At 43.4% G+C, this 18,960-nt stretch overlaps 1 protein-coding gene across 8 annotated transcripts in view; it reads left to right on the forward strand.

The window, feature by feature from the left end:
* The first annotated feature begins 8,497 nt into the window (after nt 1–8,497).
* Nucleotides 8,498–18,960, forward strand: part of PFKP (phosphofructokinase, platelet) — an 81,376-nt gene continuing 70,913 nt past the window's right edge. For 6 of the 8 annotated variants that reach the window (XM_008162934.4, XM_008162939.4, XM_008162940.4 and 3 more), the window contains exon 1: nt 8,609–9,031. In XM_008162934.4, the coding sequence (XP_008161156.2) occupies nt 8,938–9,031 (94 nt within the window). In that variant the 5' untranslated portion in view covers nt 8,609–8,937. Of the gene's footprint in view, nt 9,032–18,960 lie in introns of all 8 variants that reach the window. The other 2 variants (XM_024100969.3, XM_008162944.4) reach the window with 2 other exon arrangements.

Here is an 18,960-nt window from a genome sequence, read left to right on the forward strand (position 1 = left end):
CTTTTGAGGGGAATGAGCCGTCAGGGTGACCTTTTTACATCATCTTCTCTAGCTGAAAATAATGTACTTTCTCATTTCTTTATAGCAGGCATTTATCCACTCTGACCACCATGCTGCTGACCGGGCAAGTATTTTAACCTTGTTATGCTATTAAGTACTGTTGTCACCCATCTTTAAAATGAGGATATACTGGCCGGATAACATACTGGATACACTGAGTGATGATGCCAGTTCTGCTTCTATTTGTTAAAGACAGGAATGTCATTGCCATTGGAAATGAATTAAATCTTAATAGGGAAAAATGACTTCTCTATGTCTGATATGAATATGGGGGAAGAATGTAGACTAATAGTTTGATTATTTAAAATAAAACTCTCTCTTCTTTTGCCTGTTTGGTAATGTATGCCTCTGTTGGGGGTGGCAGGAAAATTTCTGTTCAAGGCTGTATTCATTGCTGGTCTCCTCTTAATAACGAGAACAAATACATTAGGAAATATTGTTCGGGTAATTAGTAAAAAGCTCTTCACTATTCTGATCACAGGTCTGCCTTACTTCAGTCTCAGTAACAACTTCCCATCTTTTTCCACATAAAAATCAAGCCTCTACTTATCTTCACAGCATGCCATTCTTCTGGCTTTGCCTGCATCTCATCTCCTACAGCAAATCCCTCATCCTTATCTTATACACCCAGCAACACTCCTAGACCCTGCACAAGCTTCTATCCATATTACATATTTGTATTAAGGTTGTGCCTAGGAGGCCCGAGAAAATAGAGGTGCCATTGTGTTAGGTGACCTACAGTAAAATAGTCCCTGCTCCAAAGAGGTGACCATGTTAGCTTAGGACAAGATTTAATAGGTGGGTGAAACAAAGAGGGAAAGTATGGAGTGAGAGTAATGCAACATGCTTTAGGATAGATGAGGCATGAGCACAGTTGGTAGTGTGTCACGTTTTGGGGTGCAACCCAGACCAGTGAGGACCTGTGTCACCACCTGCCCTGCAACTCTGTGTGCCTTAAATGCTATGCTTCTGTGGCTCATAGTCCTGACACCAACAGCCAGCCTTACAAGCATGCAGGTCACACCCTGACTTCCACCACCCAGTTACTTTTTGTGGAGTGACCCCAACACCCCCAGTTCCAAACATCCCCCAAACTGTCTGTCTCTGTAGTATCCAACCCTTTCCTGGAACACTCACAGAAGTTAAGTTTATTGCTCCTTTAAATCATAGAATATCAGAGTTGGAAGGGACCTCAGGAGGTCATCTAGTCCAATCCCCTGGCTCAAACCAGGACCAATCCCCAACTAAATCATCCCAGCCAGGGCTTTTTCAAGCCGGGCCTTAAAAACCTCTAAGGAAGGAGATTCCACCACCTCCCTAGGTAACCCATTCCAGTGCTTCACCACACTCGAAGTGAAATTTTTTTTCCCTAATATCCAACCTAAACCTCCCCCACTGCAACTTGAGACCATTACTCCTTGTTCTGTCATCTGGTACCACTGAGAACAGTCTAGATCCATCCTCTTTGGAACCCCCTTTCAGGTAGTTGAAAGCAGCTATCAAATCCCCCCTCATTCTTCTCTTCTGCAGACTAAATAATCCCAGTTCCCTCAGCCTCTCCTCATAAATCATGTGCTCCAGCCCCCTAATCATTTTTGTTGCCCTCCGCTGGACTCTTTCCAATTTTTCCACATCCTTCTTGTAGTGTGGGGCCCAAAACTGGACACAGTACTCCAGATGAGGCCTCACCAATGCCAAATAGAGGGGAATGATCACATCCCTCAATCTGCTAGCAATGCTCCTACTTATATAGCCCAAAATGCCATTAGCCGTCTTGGCAACAAGGGCACACTGTTGACTCATATCCAGCTTCCCGTCAACAGTAACCCCCAGGTCCTTTTCTGCAGAACTGCTGCCTAGTCACTCGGTCCCTAGTCTGTAGCAGTGCATGGGATTCTTCCATCCTAAGTGCAGGACTCTGCACTTTTCCTTGTTGATCCTCATCGGATTTCTTTTGGCCCAATCCTCTAATTTGTCTAGATCCCTCTGTATCCTATCCCTACCCTCCAACGAATCTACCACTCCTCCCAGTTTAATGTCATCTGCAAACTTGCTGAGAGTGCAATCCATGCCATCCTCCACATCATTAATGAAGATATTGAACAAAACCAGCCCCAGGACTGACCCTTGGGACACTCCGCTTGATACCGGCTGCCAACTAGACATGAAGCCATTGATCATTGAGCCCGATGAGCTAGCCAGCTTTCTATCCACCGTATAGTCCATTCATCCAGCCCATACTTCTTTAACTTGCTGGCAAGAATACTATGGGAGACCGTATCAAAAGCTTTGCTAAAGTCAACCAATAACACGTCCACTGCTTTCCCCTCATCCACAGAGCCAGTTATCTCATCATAGAAGGCAATTAAGTTAGTCTTGCATGACTTGCCCTTGGTGAATCCATGCTGTCTGTTCCTGATCACTTTTCTCTCCTCAAAGTGCTTCAAAATTGATTCCTTGAGGACCTGCTCCATGATTTTTCCAGGGACTGAGGTGAGGCTGACTGGCCTGTAGTTCCCCGGATCCTCCTCCTTCGCTTTTTTAAAGATGGGCACTACATTAGCCTTTTTCCCGTCATCTGGGACCTCCCCTGATCGCCATGAGTTTTCAAAGATAATGGCCAATGACTCTGCAATCACATTAGCCAACTCCTTTAGCACCCTCGGATGCAGTGCATCTGGTCCCATGGACTTGTGCTCGTCCAGCTTTTCTAAATAGTCCTGAACCACTTCTTTCTCCACAGAGGGCTGGTCACCTCCTCCCCATACTGTGCTGCCCAGTGCAGTAGTCTGGGAGCTGACCTTGTTCGTGAAGACAGAGGCAATAAAAAAGCATTGAGTACATTAGCTTTTTCCACATCCTCTTTCACTAGTTTGCCTCCCCCATTCAGTAAGGGGCCCACACTTTCCCTGACCTTCTTGTTGCTAACATATCTGTAGAAACCCTTCTTGTTACTCTTAACATCTCTTGCTAGCTGCAACTCCAACTGTGATTTGGCCTTCCTGATTTCACTCCTGCGTGCCTGAGCAATATTTTTATACTCCTCCCTGGTCATTTGTCCAAGCTTCCACTTCTTGTAAGCTTCTTTTTTGTGTTTAAGATCAGCAAGGATTTCACTGTTAAGCCAAGGTGATCACCTGCCATATTTACTATTCTTTCTACACATCTGGATGGTTTGTTCCTGCAACCTCAATAAGGATTCTTTAAAATACGGCCAGCTCTCCTGGACTTCTTTCCCCCCCACCCCCACCATTCTCCCAGGGGATCCTGCCCATCAGTTCCCAGAGGGAGTCAAAGTCTGCTTTTCTGAAGTCCAGGGTCCGTATTCTGCTGCTCTCCTTTCTTCTTGTGTCAGGATCCTGAACTCGACCATCTCATGGTCACGGCCTCCTAGGTTCCCATCCACTTTTGCTTCCCCTACTAATTCTTCTCTGTTTGTGAGCAGCAGGTCAAGTTGGTTCCTTCAGCACTTGCACCAACAAATTGTTCCCTACACTTTCCAAAAACTTCCTGGATTGTCTGTGAACTGCTGTATTGCTCTCACAGCAGATATCGGGGTGATTGAAGTCCCCCATGAGAACCAGGGCCTGTGATCTAGTAACTTCTGTTAGTTGCCTGAAGAAAGCCTCGTCCACCTCATCCCCCTGGTCTGGTGGTCTATAGCAGACTCCCACCATGACATCACCCTTGTTGCTCACACTTTTAAACTTAATCCACAGACTCTCAGGTTTTTCTGCAGTTTCATACTGGAGCTCTGAGCAGTCATACTGCTCTCTTACATACAATGCAACTCCTCCACCTTTTCTGCCATGTCTGTCCTTCCTGAACAGTTTATATCCATCCATGACAGTACTCCAGTCATGAGAGTTATCCCACCAAGTCTCTGTTATTCCAATCACATCATAATTCCTTGACTGTGCCAGGACTTCCAGTTCTCCCTGTTTGTTTCCCAGGCTTCTTGCATTTGTGTATAGGAACTTAAGATAACTCGCTGCAGCTCATTAGTTTAACTGGGGTTTGACAAACAGATTTATTTCAGTCACAGCACTGACTGGTTTATAGAAAAAGTAGAACAAGTTTATTAAACAAAAAGTCATAGGTTTAAGTGATACCAAGTATAAGGAATAAGGATAGAAAGGGTTACAAGTAAACAAAAGTGAAAATATGCTTCTAAAATTAAAACTTAATTTCAGCAAATTACATTGTTTGCCTAAGCAAGTTTCTTGCCTAAACTATTCTCAGAGACTTCAGTCCCTTGGTTGAAGGACCCAACATTCTGTAATTTCAAGAGCTACAGCCCCTTGACTCTCCCAAGTGATGGACAACTATGGGGTTCTCTCCCCTTTCTTTTTATAGTCCAATAAACCTTTAAAATATGTTCTTTGAAAGGTAAGCCCAGACACAGAGCTTCTCTCTCCTGCTGGGGTGTAGATGCCATGCTGTATTTCCCAAGTTCATCAACCCTGCTTCAAGATCCTGGAAGTCTTCTTGGGGGTGCAGTCTCCATCCTCATGCTGATTTGTATGTAAATAGAGTTTCCATTGTTTTGATTCCACACTGGTTAATTTACATTGGAGACTGGTAGATAGCTGCCTTCCCTCCTATCTGGGAGAAAACGTGTTTCTCCCTTTGCTTAATCTCCGACATTAAAGCATAGTATCTGTGAGTATCCACAATTCATCATGGTGTTAATGCATACATTTCTCAATGATATTAGTCACCATGGTGTCTCAGACTTTCCTAAAAGACCTTACTCAATACACTTTTATAATACAGTATATTGCATACAATCAGCTGATTCAATTGCTTATCATTTGAGGTTCAGGCCCTCTGTCTTTTTAGCTAAGAGGCTATCTCCCCCACTTCCTAGTTTGATGTCGTTATTTACCTTTTATGTAAATGTACCTTCATTGTCTCTGCCTGCTGATAAGGCTGGTCAGACAAGAAAATACACATTCCTCTGTCCAAGGCAGACTGTGCTGATGCAGCACCTGCCAAACACATTTTAATAACATAATTCTAGCACATTTATAACTCTTGGTACACACCCTGTACATACATCACACACGCATATTAATAGTCAGTGAGTTACTAGTTTTCCATTTGTATATTACATGCCATCTTTTGGGTATATATCCTTACAACAGTGTTTTAGGTGTAGTGAGTATGTCAGGCCTGACAAGAGTTGCTGACACAGAGGAGTGAATCACCAATAGTGGGGTTTTTTTTTGTTTCTTTGTTAATGGAGATAGATAAGGAGATCTCCAATGGTAGTCTTGTTTCACCAGCTGCCTTGCAATTATATCCAGATTGCTCCTTTTCTTGCCTTTGCTCATGCCCTCTTTCACGCTGATCCATACACCTGAACAGCCTCGTAACTACCCTCTCCTCATTTTTTTAAACTCCTCTCTTCTGTGATTCAGTCCATCTCATACACCAGTCTCTGCTTGTTCTGGTTTGATTTTTATTGCACTGTACTTCAGTGGCTTTTTCTTTCCATAGCGGAAACTTTGTTTTGGTAGAGAACTTCATATTGTAAAGTACTGTGGATATCTATGGCACGATACACATAATAATGAACTACTGTTCCTGTAGTTGGAGGGCAGCGTGTTTAAGTGTGAGTTGTACAGTAAACTGAGGATTGGCCAGGATACAAAACATTTTCTATTACAGTAAGGATCAGTTTAGAATCTTTAAGTACTGCAAGTACTTTGATGAGGAACAATTGTAAGACCTAGTGAATTAGTTGGTTTAAGAGCCATGTAAAAGCGTTCCTTTTTTGCTTCACATAATCCCTTTACAGTTATGAGCTTACAGATCACAAAAGGGTCTCTTTTCTCAGTGTGAACGTATGAATATTACTATGTATTATGCATGTGTATCCAGATCCACTGAGATAATATCCCTTAAAGTTAAACAAGATAGCCATCTGAAGCCATCTTCAATATTATGTCAGGAATAAAGAGAGATTACTGGTGACTGAGTTTCTTGAAAGTCTAAAAGCGTGTCAAGGCAGCCTCGGGCACAAACCGTGCCACATCCTTAATTTACTTATTATCACTACCGTCAACTTTGTTTTAATGTCCTGATGCTAATAACAAAGTAAAATGCTTCACTAATGAAAAGTTAAAGACAAAGAATAACAATAACAAATAATGAAGCAGCTGTTTCTGAATTTAAGAGAAGACAAAAAAATCCTACCACCTGTTAGGAGATAAATTTTATTATGTACCTTACAGGACAATCTGAAAAACCACTGCTTTCTGGGAAACAACAACCTCTGATTACCAAGTGTATACAGGATTTATGATGAAGGTAGACAGAAATCTAATTTTCAGCCTCATAGTTTGCAGGACTTGCCTAAAAATGCCCTAAATAAAACAAGAAACACACACAAAACAAACATTAGGAGCCTAATCCAAAGGCACTGGAGTCAGTGGAAAGATTCATAGGGGAAGCTCCCCAGCTGGTATAAATTGTCATAATGCTGCTGACTTCAATGGAACTATGACTGTTTATACCAGCTGAGGATACTGGGTGTTGGATCAGGCCCATTAAGACAATATACACAACATATTTGGATTGTAAGCCTTTGAATTACTTAACTCCAAGGCCCTCAATCCAAATATTTTTAAACAGAATTAATTATTGTGTAACTACTTACATAGGTAAGGGTTTGTGGAACTGGGCCTGTTAGCTCGTTGGTGCAGTGAAGTGTATTCACTTTCACACGTGATTCATTTTGCACGAGTTTCCTAGTTAATGTGCATCAGTATTTGTTGGATTAGAATACTTACAAACACCAGTGTACGTGAGTAATTCTACTCATGTGAATAGTTTCACTGAACTCATTGGGACAACCTACTTGAGTATAGCTACTCATATATGTAAAAGTCTGTAGGATCAGGGCCTGTGTTTATAAAGCACCAAATTTAGGATGTGTATAAATGTTGAATAAAAACAATAATTCTGATAGTGATTAAAGCATAGGATTGAGAGTTAGCATTTGAATTCAGTTTCTGACTTGCTGTATAATTTTGTTGAGTCACTCAGGCCCTCATCCTACAAACATTCTCACAGAGGCTGAGCTTCACACACATAAACTGTCCAGTTGAATACGGGACAATTCATGTGCATAAAAGCAGGGTCTGGGCCTTAATCTGTCTCTGTGATCAGGATAAGTATACTACTCTGCTCCATAGGGGTATTGTGATAATTATTTTTTTAAAGAATTATGGATCAATTATTCAATACATATGCATCCAGAAAGTATCTATTCACAAGAGAATTAAAACAAATGACAAAATCATAGCCCAAATATTCAATGTGGATATTACCAAAAGAGGTTTTTTTAACTCTCATTCTCCTGACCTAACAACAAAAATGGGGAAAGAGAGGGTGCTCTAAATAGATATTTTTCAGTTCCCCGTCTCCATAACTGTGACAAAACTTCCTTTGACTCACCCTTTGTCTGTTTAAATAGTACACTCTTCAGGGCAAGAACTGCCTCTTGCTGTGTGTGTGCAGCACCTAGCACAATGGGACCCTGATCTCAGTTGGGGCCTCTAGGGGCTACTATAATACCAATAAATTATACTCCAATAGATCTTTACAATACTTTTTGGCAGTGGAATAATATCTTCTAGACAATGACAGTGCCTTAATAATTACCGCAAAACATTTTCAGAGAGAGTTTGAACAAAAAAAACAACCAAACAAAACAAAAGACAAAACTGGAACCTCTAAAGAGGGAGATTTCCCTTCACTCTCTAATGGAACGACAGGCAATGATTGCTTGCTTATAGAGACCAGCAGCTTTTAGGGTTGCAGGGAATGGCCTGGGTGCCTAGTGTAACCAGAGCAGGACAGAGCTAGGTCGAAGAGAGACGATGGTATTATGTGCTAGCCTGCTTTCAGGGGTACTGCCCCTGGGTGCTGGAACTAGGGGTGCTGCCACACCCGCTGGCTTGAAGTGGTTTCCATCATATCCAGGGTTTACAGTTTGGTTCAACGGCTCTCAGAACCCCCACTATACAAATTGTTCCTGCACCCCTGTACTGCCCATCCTTTTACTGCCAGACCATGCAGGGCAACGACAAGGAACAGCTACCCCAGGGTCCCCAGACAGGCCCAGTCTACTTTCCTCCCAGCACCTGCAGGCAGAGACCTGAGTGCCACTCAGGACTGGCCTCCAGCAGGGGGAGCTGGGGGGAGGAACCTCACCGTGCAGTTCCCTCCTCCTGCGACTCTGCCAGGAAACCAGCCGCTTCCTCTGCCCCCTCCCTCTTGCTCTAGCACATTGACAGGGGAAAGGAGGGGGCCGCCTTTGCACTCTTCCCTCTCTTTCCCACCCATTGCAGCCTCTCCCACCTTCGGGCCTCTTCCATCACTGCCTCCCGCCCCTGCGCCATCCCCACCTGCCGCCGTCCTCGCCCCTTACCCAGGCTGCGGCATCCCAGCCCGCTCCCCCGCCCGCTGCAGGCTGCCGAGAGCCTTGGGCGGCGCACTTGCTCTCATTGGCTTCTCGCCCTGCCCTTCAGAGGGCGGAGCCGCACCAGCGCGGCGGAGAGAGGGGCCGGCCGGCTGGGTTGCTCTGGGCAGAGCTGCACGGGGTGGGGAGAGGCACGGGAAGGCCGGAGCGGAGGACGCTGTAGCCGGAGCAGTAGCAGCAGCAGCAGCGGCTAGGGTGGGATGTGAAGGCTGCGCTTCTCGTGCTTTTTCCCCACGTATTTTATGCCGTAGCGTTTCTGTTCCGGGTTCCGTCCCCAGGGACTCCCTCCGGCGCCGCCCAGGGACTTCGCTCGCTCCCTCCATCCCCCAGCCCGGCAGGGGAGCCGCGCAGCCGGCCGGCAGCTCGCTACCTCCCCTTCCAGCACCATGGCGGACCAGCCGGCGGATAAGAAGTTCTTCGAGAATCTCTCGGGCGCAGGAAAAGCCATCGGGGTGCTGACCAGCGGCGGGGATGCGCAAGGTGATGCAGCTGTGGGGCAGCGGGGGAGGGAGGGGACTATGGCATGGCTGTTGGATGTATTGGGCAGCATGGATATGTGGGGAGGAGTGCATGTCATTCGGGTACATTTGGGGGGGAAGGTAGGGGCAATACGGATGAGGGGTGCAGCGGGCAGGGGTAGTTTGGAGACGGGCAGGATGCTCATGTGGGCATGGGCGGGAGGTGCATGGACACTGGAGGGCAGTGGGTATCTAGTGGCTGGGCAGGCAGCATGCACACTAGGGCAGGAGCAGGAACACGTTGGGTCGGGGCACGGCGGGCATTGAGGTAGGGGGCAGATGCGGGCACTGGACATGGGCTAAAGGGGGCTGGTTTGCTGGCAGGGAGGGCCGGCGAAGAGTGCCTGTTTCCCTGCAGTTCCACTGATCTTGGACTGATTTGAGATCAACGTAAAAAAAAATCTTCCTTTTGCCTCACCCCCGTGTCTGGGCTGCAAACGTGCCTAGATAGGCAGGTCGGCAACAAGCAGCCTCCATTCATCCTCCCTCCCTTCCTCATCACATTTTCCAACGTGTGACTTATTCTGAGCCTGCCTTCTGGAGGGCAGGGAACCGAAAGCTCCAGTAACTTTATCTCCAGACGTCTTCCCCTTTCAGGGGATGGCAGGGAGCGGGGAGGATGGAGAAAGGGCTAGTTAGTGTCCCAAATGTGAGGGGGGTGGGGTGGGGAAAGTGGTGGTAGGAGACTTGCTGCACTGCACATGGGAGCAGGGGAGCTGTCTGCCGCTGGGGCAGTGCCAGCCCTCACCCCATCCGCCTTTCACTTTGTTCTTTGGCACGACTCACGAGGAGTAGTTTCGCATTCGTGACAACGGTTTAGGTAGCTCACACCGGCGCAAGATTAATAAATTGCAGACCTCCTTAGCCCCCTTCGATCGCTAAACCTACACGGAATCCTTCCAAAGCAAGAGTAGCAGGGGGTTAATGTTGGGGCTTAGAGACCAAGGACTTACAGAAATTGAATCAAAGGGCGACCAGGGAACAGGAGCATTGATTGAAATGTACTAACCTGGTCACGAGAGATCCCTTCTCAGGCCCCCTCCCCCTTGTCCCCGAATTAAGTTGCGTCTGTTATTAACAATTCTATCTTGGGTTGCTCAAGGCGCAGATTCTAGATGGGTAAACGGGGCAGTATTAAACAACAAAGGCTCTCGATGCCCTTAGCCAGAAGGAGAATTATCTTGTTAATGTGCAACGCTGCCATCATTCCCCGGAGCCGCCTCCTCGGCGGTGACATTAGTTTTCCCGCAGCTCCGGGGGTGCGTTGGGAAGAAGTTTAATCCAGTAGCTGCCAGTTTCGCTGCAGCTCGGGAGTGTATCAGCAGCGTGGGGCGCGAGGCAGGGGACAATCTGTGTTGTCCTGTGCATTGGGGCTGGGGACCGGGCCTCCTCGCCAGTCTTTCACGTGCGTGGGGGTGAAGAGAGAAGTATGGCTCCTGTAAATGCGCTTGTGGGTGGAGGGACTTGTGAGAAGAGAGACCCCCCTCTGGGTGCATAAGGGTTTGGAGGGGCGGGGACTAGTTTCCCCCCCACTTCCCTCAATGAATGTCTAAGGAGAAACCTATCAAGGGGAAGGGGAGTGAGGCTGTGTGTTTGGGGTGCGGGGGACCTGTCCTGTCTCCCCATCCAGTCTCTGCCCACCTCCTTTCCCTAGTGCGCACGAGAATGCTAGTTTGCATGGACCAGTCTCTCCTCGCTCAGTCCCCGCCTCCAGTGTGTACGTGAGCCGCTGCCAGGCGTTGCGGATTCTTCTGTGCGTCATGTCTCTGCTGAAAAGCATCCATCCTCCCTCCCCCTGGAGTAACGGGGTGCCCTGGGGCTTTACCTGGGATTAGGTAACCTCCTCCCCAATATGGGGGCAGAAGGGATCTGCCACCGCAGAGAACGAGGCAAGCAAGCGGCTTCCCTTGACAATCAGCGGCTGGCTTGGCTCCTCTTGCAGTCGCCCGCCCCATGACGGTGATACCAGTTGTGCTGAAATCATTCCAGGAGAGCCCGGGATCCGGGCACCTGAGCCCTTACATCGCCATTTTCCTTTGAAGCAGTGACAGTGCATTGCCCGGAGCAGCATAGCAGCAAGTCCAGGCTGAGCCCTGCCACTCGCTTCCGGATGGCTGCGGATTACATAACGCTGGAGCAGCGGCTCTACCTCCTTTTGTTTAAAAAAAGTATTACATCGCTGTCGCCCCCGAGCGCTATAGTGCAACATTTAAACATCGTCCCAAAGTAAATCGATCGGCCCTAGATTTGATTATCTGCAAAGTGTAGCAAAAAAAAAAAAAAGAAGGGGGGGGAGCGTTTGGGGAGCGCTGCCCAAGCGCCGTGACTGTTTTGCAAAGACTATGAGCAGAGTACACTGGATGTCGTCCAGGATGTTTTGTAGGCAACATCGTTTCATTTCTTTCATGAGAAGAGAGACTAAACCCAACCTTAGGGCTCGAGTGTCTCTGTCTGAGTGGCATCAAGGAGTCATTTACATAACTGGGTTGGGATTTGGGAACAGTAAGAAGACTGAAGTATGACCTCCATTCTGCATCACATCCTGGCAGGGGAACAGAATAGGGAGGACTCTGAGTCATGACCTTTCAAGGTCATTTGTGCTGCATGGAGCTAGAGTAATTTAGAGAGAATATTGAGGTCTGTAGGTGAGAGAGTTTATATAGAAACAAGCAGATTAGCAGTTTTGGAAGAACTATGTTGTACAAAGTAATCCTATTTTAAATTGGGAGGGTTTTCTATTCTTTAACTGATTTTCCATCCCCCTTTTGCTTTAACTTCTTGAATATTTACAACAGAAATCTGTTTCTACTTGTTAGTGCTGCACTATATGATGGCTTCTAAGCTTTTCCCCACTGTTAACCTGTATTTTCACTGAAAGCAGCAGGCACATGCCTACACTGTTCCAGGCAGATGCTTGACATATAAAATCTCAGCCCAAGGGTTTACTACTTGGGGTGTTTTTTTTACTTTTTAATCATTTAAAAGTGGCCTTTTTTAAAATGCAAAATTACATGTCTTTTCTACTTAAAGTGGATATTACTGTTCAAAATGTGGCATCTTCAAATTTACAATTGTTAATCTCCTTAAGGTTTTTTTAATGTGTATATAGTATTATGGATCCAAGAGGTTTAAATCTATATTAATACACATTCACAGCACATACTATAGCAGCTCCCTTGAAACAATCAGGAGTTAATCACTGTATTTACAGTGTACACGTACTTTCCACCATTTTGTGTGGTGGATTTAAGCAGTGTATTGGGGATTTAGTGAAAGTGTTACAAATAATTTGTGCTTGTAAAGTGTAGTCTATACTTGCTGTGTCAGCACTACAATTTTGGCTACCCAGCTGTTAAATGGAGAAACAAATCCAGTATCTGGTATTCTGTCTCTTGATGTATATTGTGATTGAACATTGACAGCTGATTCTCAAGGATCTATCAGCATGATGTGCCAGAGTCTGGACTGCATCCAAGTGCAGTTGGTGCAGTTTTGGAGGAAGGGACATGAGAAGGGGGTCTTTAAGCAGCTGTTATGCCCTCAGATCCTAGGGTTTGCCCTGTCATGGGTTGGTCCTTAGCACAATGTAGAACAGCCTCAGGGCTACTGTATGTCAGCTGTCAATGACCTCCAAGGCCATTCTGGCAGTCACAGATGACTGAGGGATGAAGAGTGTCCCCTAGGCAAATTGCCGATGTTGGAACCATGATGAGGGTGGTAGAGGAGCAGCAATTACAGTAGCCCAGGATCCCTTATATAGAGGGAATTCTGTACCGTCTAGGGCTGACAGATTGGTGGGCCAATGTAAAGTGGCCAGGGAATGGCTGAGAATCTGGACGGGTGTTCTTAACCACAAAACAGAATGTTCAGGTAACTTCAAGGCTTGAATGCTGTGGAAGATAATCTGAGCGAGGGGCCTGAGATTGTGAATTGCATGTGCAGGTGCATTGGGCTGTTGGTCCTGCTGTGTTGGGCCTGGACGTGTTAATGCTGACACTGGTGGGTGAATTTATACACCAGCCATTGGCTCCTGAGGTGTGGATCTTCTTTCAATAGAATGTCATCCTCCCCTTATTCTCTGTCACGCACAGGAAGTGAGTTGTTCTATGCATTTTAGAACATAAATTTATGGAATCCTCATAACGAGCAAAAATCTAAATGACAGTCGTATAAACTTATTTACTTGCCTCAGCTCTTCCTCACCCCATCCCTTCATTTGCTTGTTACTCCTACTCTTTGGTTTTGAGCTCTTCAAGTTAAGAGCTATGTCATGTTTTTTTATTTGCATGGCAAAACACTTTTGGGCACTAATGAAATAGTCATAGCCTTCTGGGTTACACAACCCAGAGCGCAGATCTTGGCTCTGTAGTAGGCAGGCCTGTGCAGCAGTTTCATCACCTACTGGTTTAGAGTCTTATATTGTCCCAGTCCATTACATGTCCCCCCCACAAAGAAAAAAAAAACCCTTTCTGTCCCCAAAATTGTAGAATTTATATGTATTTTGCATAATGGTTGCTATGTGTGTTATGTATATACATTATTTGAAGACAAATCCATGGATTTGTTTTACATTTTGTAAATAAAATTTGAAGAATAATTTATTTGCTAAAAAGTTGACATGTCATGTTTCAACATACATTTTACAGATGGGAAATGAACATTCTATAGTTAATGGCAATTTGTATAGACTTGTTCAGTATTCACCGTATCTAGTGTTTTGAAGACGTTACTTCTAAAATTAAAAAAGTGACTTGTGTCACAAATTAATTCCTAAGTGATTGGTACTAATTTTGGGAGGGGTGGGGGGAGGGGGAAGAGGCAGAGAAGGCATTTTGAATGGAAACAAGCCTAAAATGCCCAGGATGCTATTCTGTGTGTATGTATAAGTATATATATGTTTAGAGAACTGCATATGTTTAGAGAACTAATTATGTGTATATATATATAATTAGTTCTCTAAACATATGCAGTATAGAAGACATGCTAGCATATGCATTTATACAATAGAAGTATCTTGTTGGAGAGGGTTCAGGGAAAAGCCATGAGAATGATTAAAGGATTAAAAAAACTGCTTTATAGTGAAAGACTCGAGCTCAGTCTATTTAGTTTAAGAAAGAGACAGTTATGGGGTGACTTTATTTCAATCTATAAGTACCTGAATAGGGAACAAATATTTAAGAATTGGCTCTTCAGTCTAGCAGAGAAAAGTATTAACAACCTTCAATGGCTGGAAGTTGAAGCTGGACAAATTCAGATTGGAAATAATGTGTATATTTTTAACAGTGAGAGTAATTAACCACTGGAACAACTTATCAAGGGTCATTGAGGATTCTTCATCACTGATGATTTTTTAAATCAGGATTGGATGTTTTTCTAAAAGATCTGCTCTAGGAATTATTTTGAGGAAGTTCTATGGCCTGTGTTATGTAGAAGGTCGGACTTGAAGATTGCAAAGGTCCTTGGAAATCTATGGATGCATAAATAATTTGGTAATAATTCTGTGTTATAGCAGTGCTGTTGTGTTTAGGAAATGAGCTTTCTAAATATTTCCCTTCTGCAGTTTGGCAGGTATTCAGAAATGTTATAAAGTTATATTACTATACTATGTGATTATTAATGTAATTTGTTGTATAATTGAAAATAAAGTGTAAAGCAAAAATAAACACAAATAAAGCTAGTGTCATGGTGGTTATTCTTTACACTGTTTTTTGGCTTTCTCATAAGTTTTTCTCTTTGTTTTCTGATTATCATCTCTCTCGACCAACCTTTTTTTCCCTTATTTCTTCATTTTGATGTATTCTTTTCATTTTTCATGAATTGCAGTCTGTTCCTTGTCCGTTATTTAGGTTTTTCTGTCTGCTTAGCTTAATGTCTATTCTTCCTCCTCAGTGTGTGTATTAATTTCTCCCTTTCTTATGGTATGTCTACACAAGAGAGCTTACAGCGGCACAGCTGTGCCACTGTAAGATCTCTCATGCAGCTGCTCTACTGTTGGCATAATTAAACCACCCCCAATGAGCGGCAGTAACTATATAGGCAGAAGAAGCTCTCCCACTGACATAGCACTGTACACACTACCACTTATGCTGGTGGAGGAACATTCACACCCCTAAGCGACATACGTTTTGCTGACATAAGTGGTAGTATAGACATGTCCTCAGCTGTAGTGTATTACGTTGTATTAAAAACTAAGGACTGGATTCAGGTAAGCATTATGATTCAGGGCAGCACTTAAGCCACTTAAGACCCACTGAAGTCAATGGCACTTATTTAAATTTAAGCAAGTGCTGAAGTTCTTTCTTGGGTCGGGGACACAGTACAGATTTTTTTGCATATTTTAAGTTTCTCTTTCTTTTAAATTGTTCAGTGATAAAGGGTCTGCCAGAGTTAAGTATGAGATGATGTTTTAACCTGCTGTGCTGTAATAGCTCATGTGGTATGTGGGCACAATGGAACAGTGTGTAGACAGAAAGGATGAATATCTCTTAATTCTGTATTTTCAGCTTTTGGCAAGTTAAGAACTTCTGTCATATTCTACAGTGGTAGCCGTGTTAGTCTATATCAGCAAAAACAATGAGGAGTACTTGTGGCACCTTAGAGACTAACACATTTATTTGGGCATAAGCTTTCGTGGGCTAAAACTCACTTCATCAGATGCATGGAGTGGAAAATACAGTAGGAAGATATATATAACAGTACATGAAAAGATGGGAGTTGCCTTACCAAGTGCTAACGAGACAATTCAGTTAAAGTGGGCTATTATCAACAGGATGAAAAATCACTTTTGTAGTGGTAATCAGGGTGGCTTATTTCAAACAGTTGACAAGAAGGCATGAGTAACAGTAGGGGGAAATTAGCATGGGGAAATTAGTTTTTATAGTGACCGTCTCTGATGTGCCACAAGTACTCCTTGTTGTTTTTGTAATATTCTGTGTAACCTTGGTGTGAGAATTGTTCTTGTCTTGCAAACATAATTGAACAGACAACATGCAGATATAGGATACTAGCTTCTCCTTGATGCATTTGTTTCAGCCATCATCCAATGCCCTCCAGCCAGGTTATTCAATCTTCAGTTGGGCCCAAAAGTGCCAAATAAATCTTAGCACCTATCAAAGGTCTGATGAAAAAGAAAATGGTAATTCAGAAGGATTTTAGATTATGTTGCCATATTTTAAATGGCTATTTTTGCCACAGTTTAGTCTCTAAACCACTGTTCAAATCCTCTGTGTATCAATGCTGTACTGAGTAATGAGGACCTAGTCTCATGACTACTGAGTACATCCATTTTCCAGTAGTAATATAATTACATTTCATAGCCACTCTAATGGAAATGCTGGTTGTAAGATGCCAAAGATAATGAAATAAAACATTGTTTACCAGTGTTTTATTAGTCAAATTGTGCTTTAGAAGAGACCTCAGGCTCTCCTCTGTAGATACCTTTATATATTTGAATGCACTCTGGTCAAAATATTCAGATGTAAGTACCCAATTGTAGGTATTTAAAGCCAAATTTAGGTTTGTTGTGACATTACTAGATTATTCAGTACTGAACTGCAACAGATTGGTTCTGAGTACTCAGCACTTCTGAAAATTGGCTAGGTGTGTGCCTTTAAGCACCCAAGTCTGAAAATATTGCTGTCTGTGCATAGAGGCAAACAGGTTCCAAGGCCTGAAGGGACCATTGTGATCATCTAGTCGGTCCTGTATAACACGGGCCGCAGAACTTGTCCAAAATAATTCCTAGAGCAGATCTGTTAGAAAAAACATTCAGTCTTGATTTAAAAATTGTGAGCGATGGAGTGCAAAATAGTCACACAGTGTCAAGCTGTGGTAACACGTGTATATTAAATAGCCAAGTTACAAACTTTCCATGAGGGTATACAGAATGTCCTGAGGCTAGGGTTCTCTTCTTTTCCAGACTGACAACCCATGTTGCAATAGACACAAGTTTTGGGATCCGTCCACCTCCTATTTAGGCTACATATACAGTATGAGCTAAAGATGTGACTCACGTGACCTGTCATCGAGCTATTGGGAGTATAAATAGCAGCGTAACTGCTGTAGCATGAGTAGCAGTAGCAGAGGCATGGTTTAGCTGTGCCACATACAACTTGCCTGAAGCTTATGGGTATGTACTTGGCATGGCTCAACCATGCCTCCACTGCTGCTACCCATGCTACTATGGCTACACTCTATTCAATGTGAGCTAGCGTGAGTATGAGTACAAGAATAGGAGAATCACAGCCCTACCTCATAGTGTAGGTGTAGCTTTAGACAGAAGGGAGTGAGTAATTGTAGCCTCTTGAAACCTGGTTACAACCGCCATGTTGGGAATCTCTAGCCTAAGTGTTACTCACATATCAGCCTTTTGAGCCACTTCCTCTGACATGGCTTTCATACTTTGAGACTTACGTACAGTAATTGTATCAATAGGAAAACACACATGAGTTTGGGGTCATCTTCCTAAAATGTTGTGTAGAAGTAATTTAAGTGATTAGATAGATGCACATCTATTCAGGAAAACTGTATGCATAGAGTACTCTGTGGGACAATTGCACTGTAAATTTTCTGAGGCACTGAACTGGAACTATTACTTTACAAATAATGATCAATCTAAGTGCTTGGTAAAAGTTCTGAAATTCTCACTGGTGACTGGAAAACCAGGTTGTGTGAATGCCTTATTGTTTATATTAACCAAAGCTGATATTCCTGGACTAGAAACCTTCCCATCTTTATCAAATAGACATGGAAAATGTAAATGTGTGGAAACAACCCTGGATTTTCATGTACATTTTTAGCTTTGCATAGGCATCCTGTTTCAAAAGTAAAATTTTCAATAAACTGAAAGCACCAGTAGGTTCTTAAAATGGAAACAGAAAAGAGAAGTTGGTTTAAAATTAATAAGTATGGAACCAGCAGAATAATGCTGCTTAAACTGAGCAGGAAATTAATAATTTAACATTAGGAAAAGTTTAGTACTAAAGCAAATGATATTTTCTGAGCCTTTTAGTCATGTAACTTTTTTAGTGAATTTGTTACCTGTCTTCTGAAATGGTACTTCTATTGTAACTTTGATTTTTTTGGTGGAGTTGAGTTCCTCAACATTAGTGAAACCACTCAAAATGAATACATGTAAAATCATATAAACAGACAAGAAAAAATATGTTTGAACTGAAAAAAAAGTAAGTGTCTTACATAGCAAATAGGGCTAAAACACACATGTAAGAAACCATACAGTAACTAAAATGTACTGCATCAGTAGAGACCCTCTACTTATTAAAAAGATGAGCAAAATATTGTGTTCAAAAACATTTTCCTTTCCCTCACACTTTTAATGAAGAAACAGTTATAAAGGTTAATAGTCCAAGGGAAAAAAATCCTATGTAATATGAGGATACCTGATTCAATGGGATTTAGGAGCCTCTTAGTAAATCATTGGGTATGAGACGGCTATAGCTCCCAAATCTAAAGGGTCAGAGAAATCAGTATTTTATGCTTAATTTATTTTTTATTGATTTATAAGTTGCCGTTCACCAAAGCTATTAGGTGCTTACTTGCATCGAGCAGCCAGCAATGGGTACTAATAATGAATCACTGCTGCCATCTCCTGAAATGTTAACATATACACTGGCACCAAGTCAGAAAGTTGGGGGAAAAAAATTCAGACAAAGGTTAAACAAGTTTCTAATAACATATCCTAACACTGAACACACTTGGATTCTGTTCGATCACCAACAATGAGGGAATCATAGAATCATAGAATATCAGGGTTGGAAGGGACTTCAGGAGGTCATCTAGTCCAACCCCCTGCTCAAAGCAGGACCAATTCCCAACTAAATCATCCCAGCCAGGGCTTTGTCAAGCCTGACCTTAAAAACCTCTAAGGAAGGA

The sequence above is a fragment of the Chrysemys picta genome, chromosome 2 (assembly GCF_011386835.1).
Source record: "Chrysemys picta bellii isolate R12L10 chromosome 2, ASM1138683v2, whole genome shotgun sequence".
NCBI lineage: Eukaryota > Metazoa > Chordata > Testudines > Emydidae > Chrysemys > Chrysemys picta.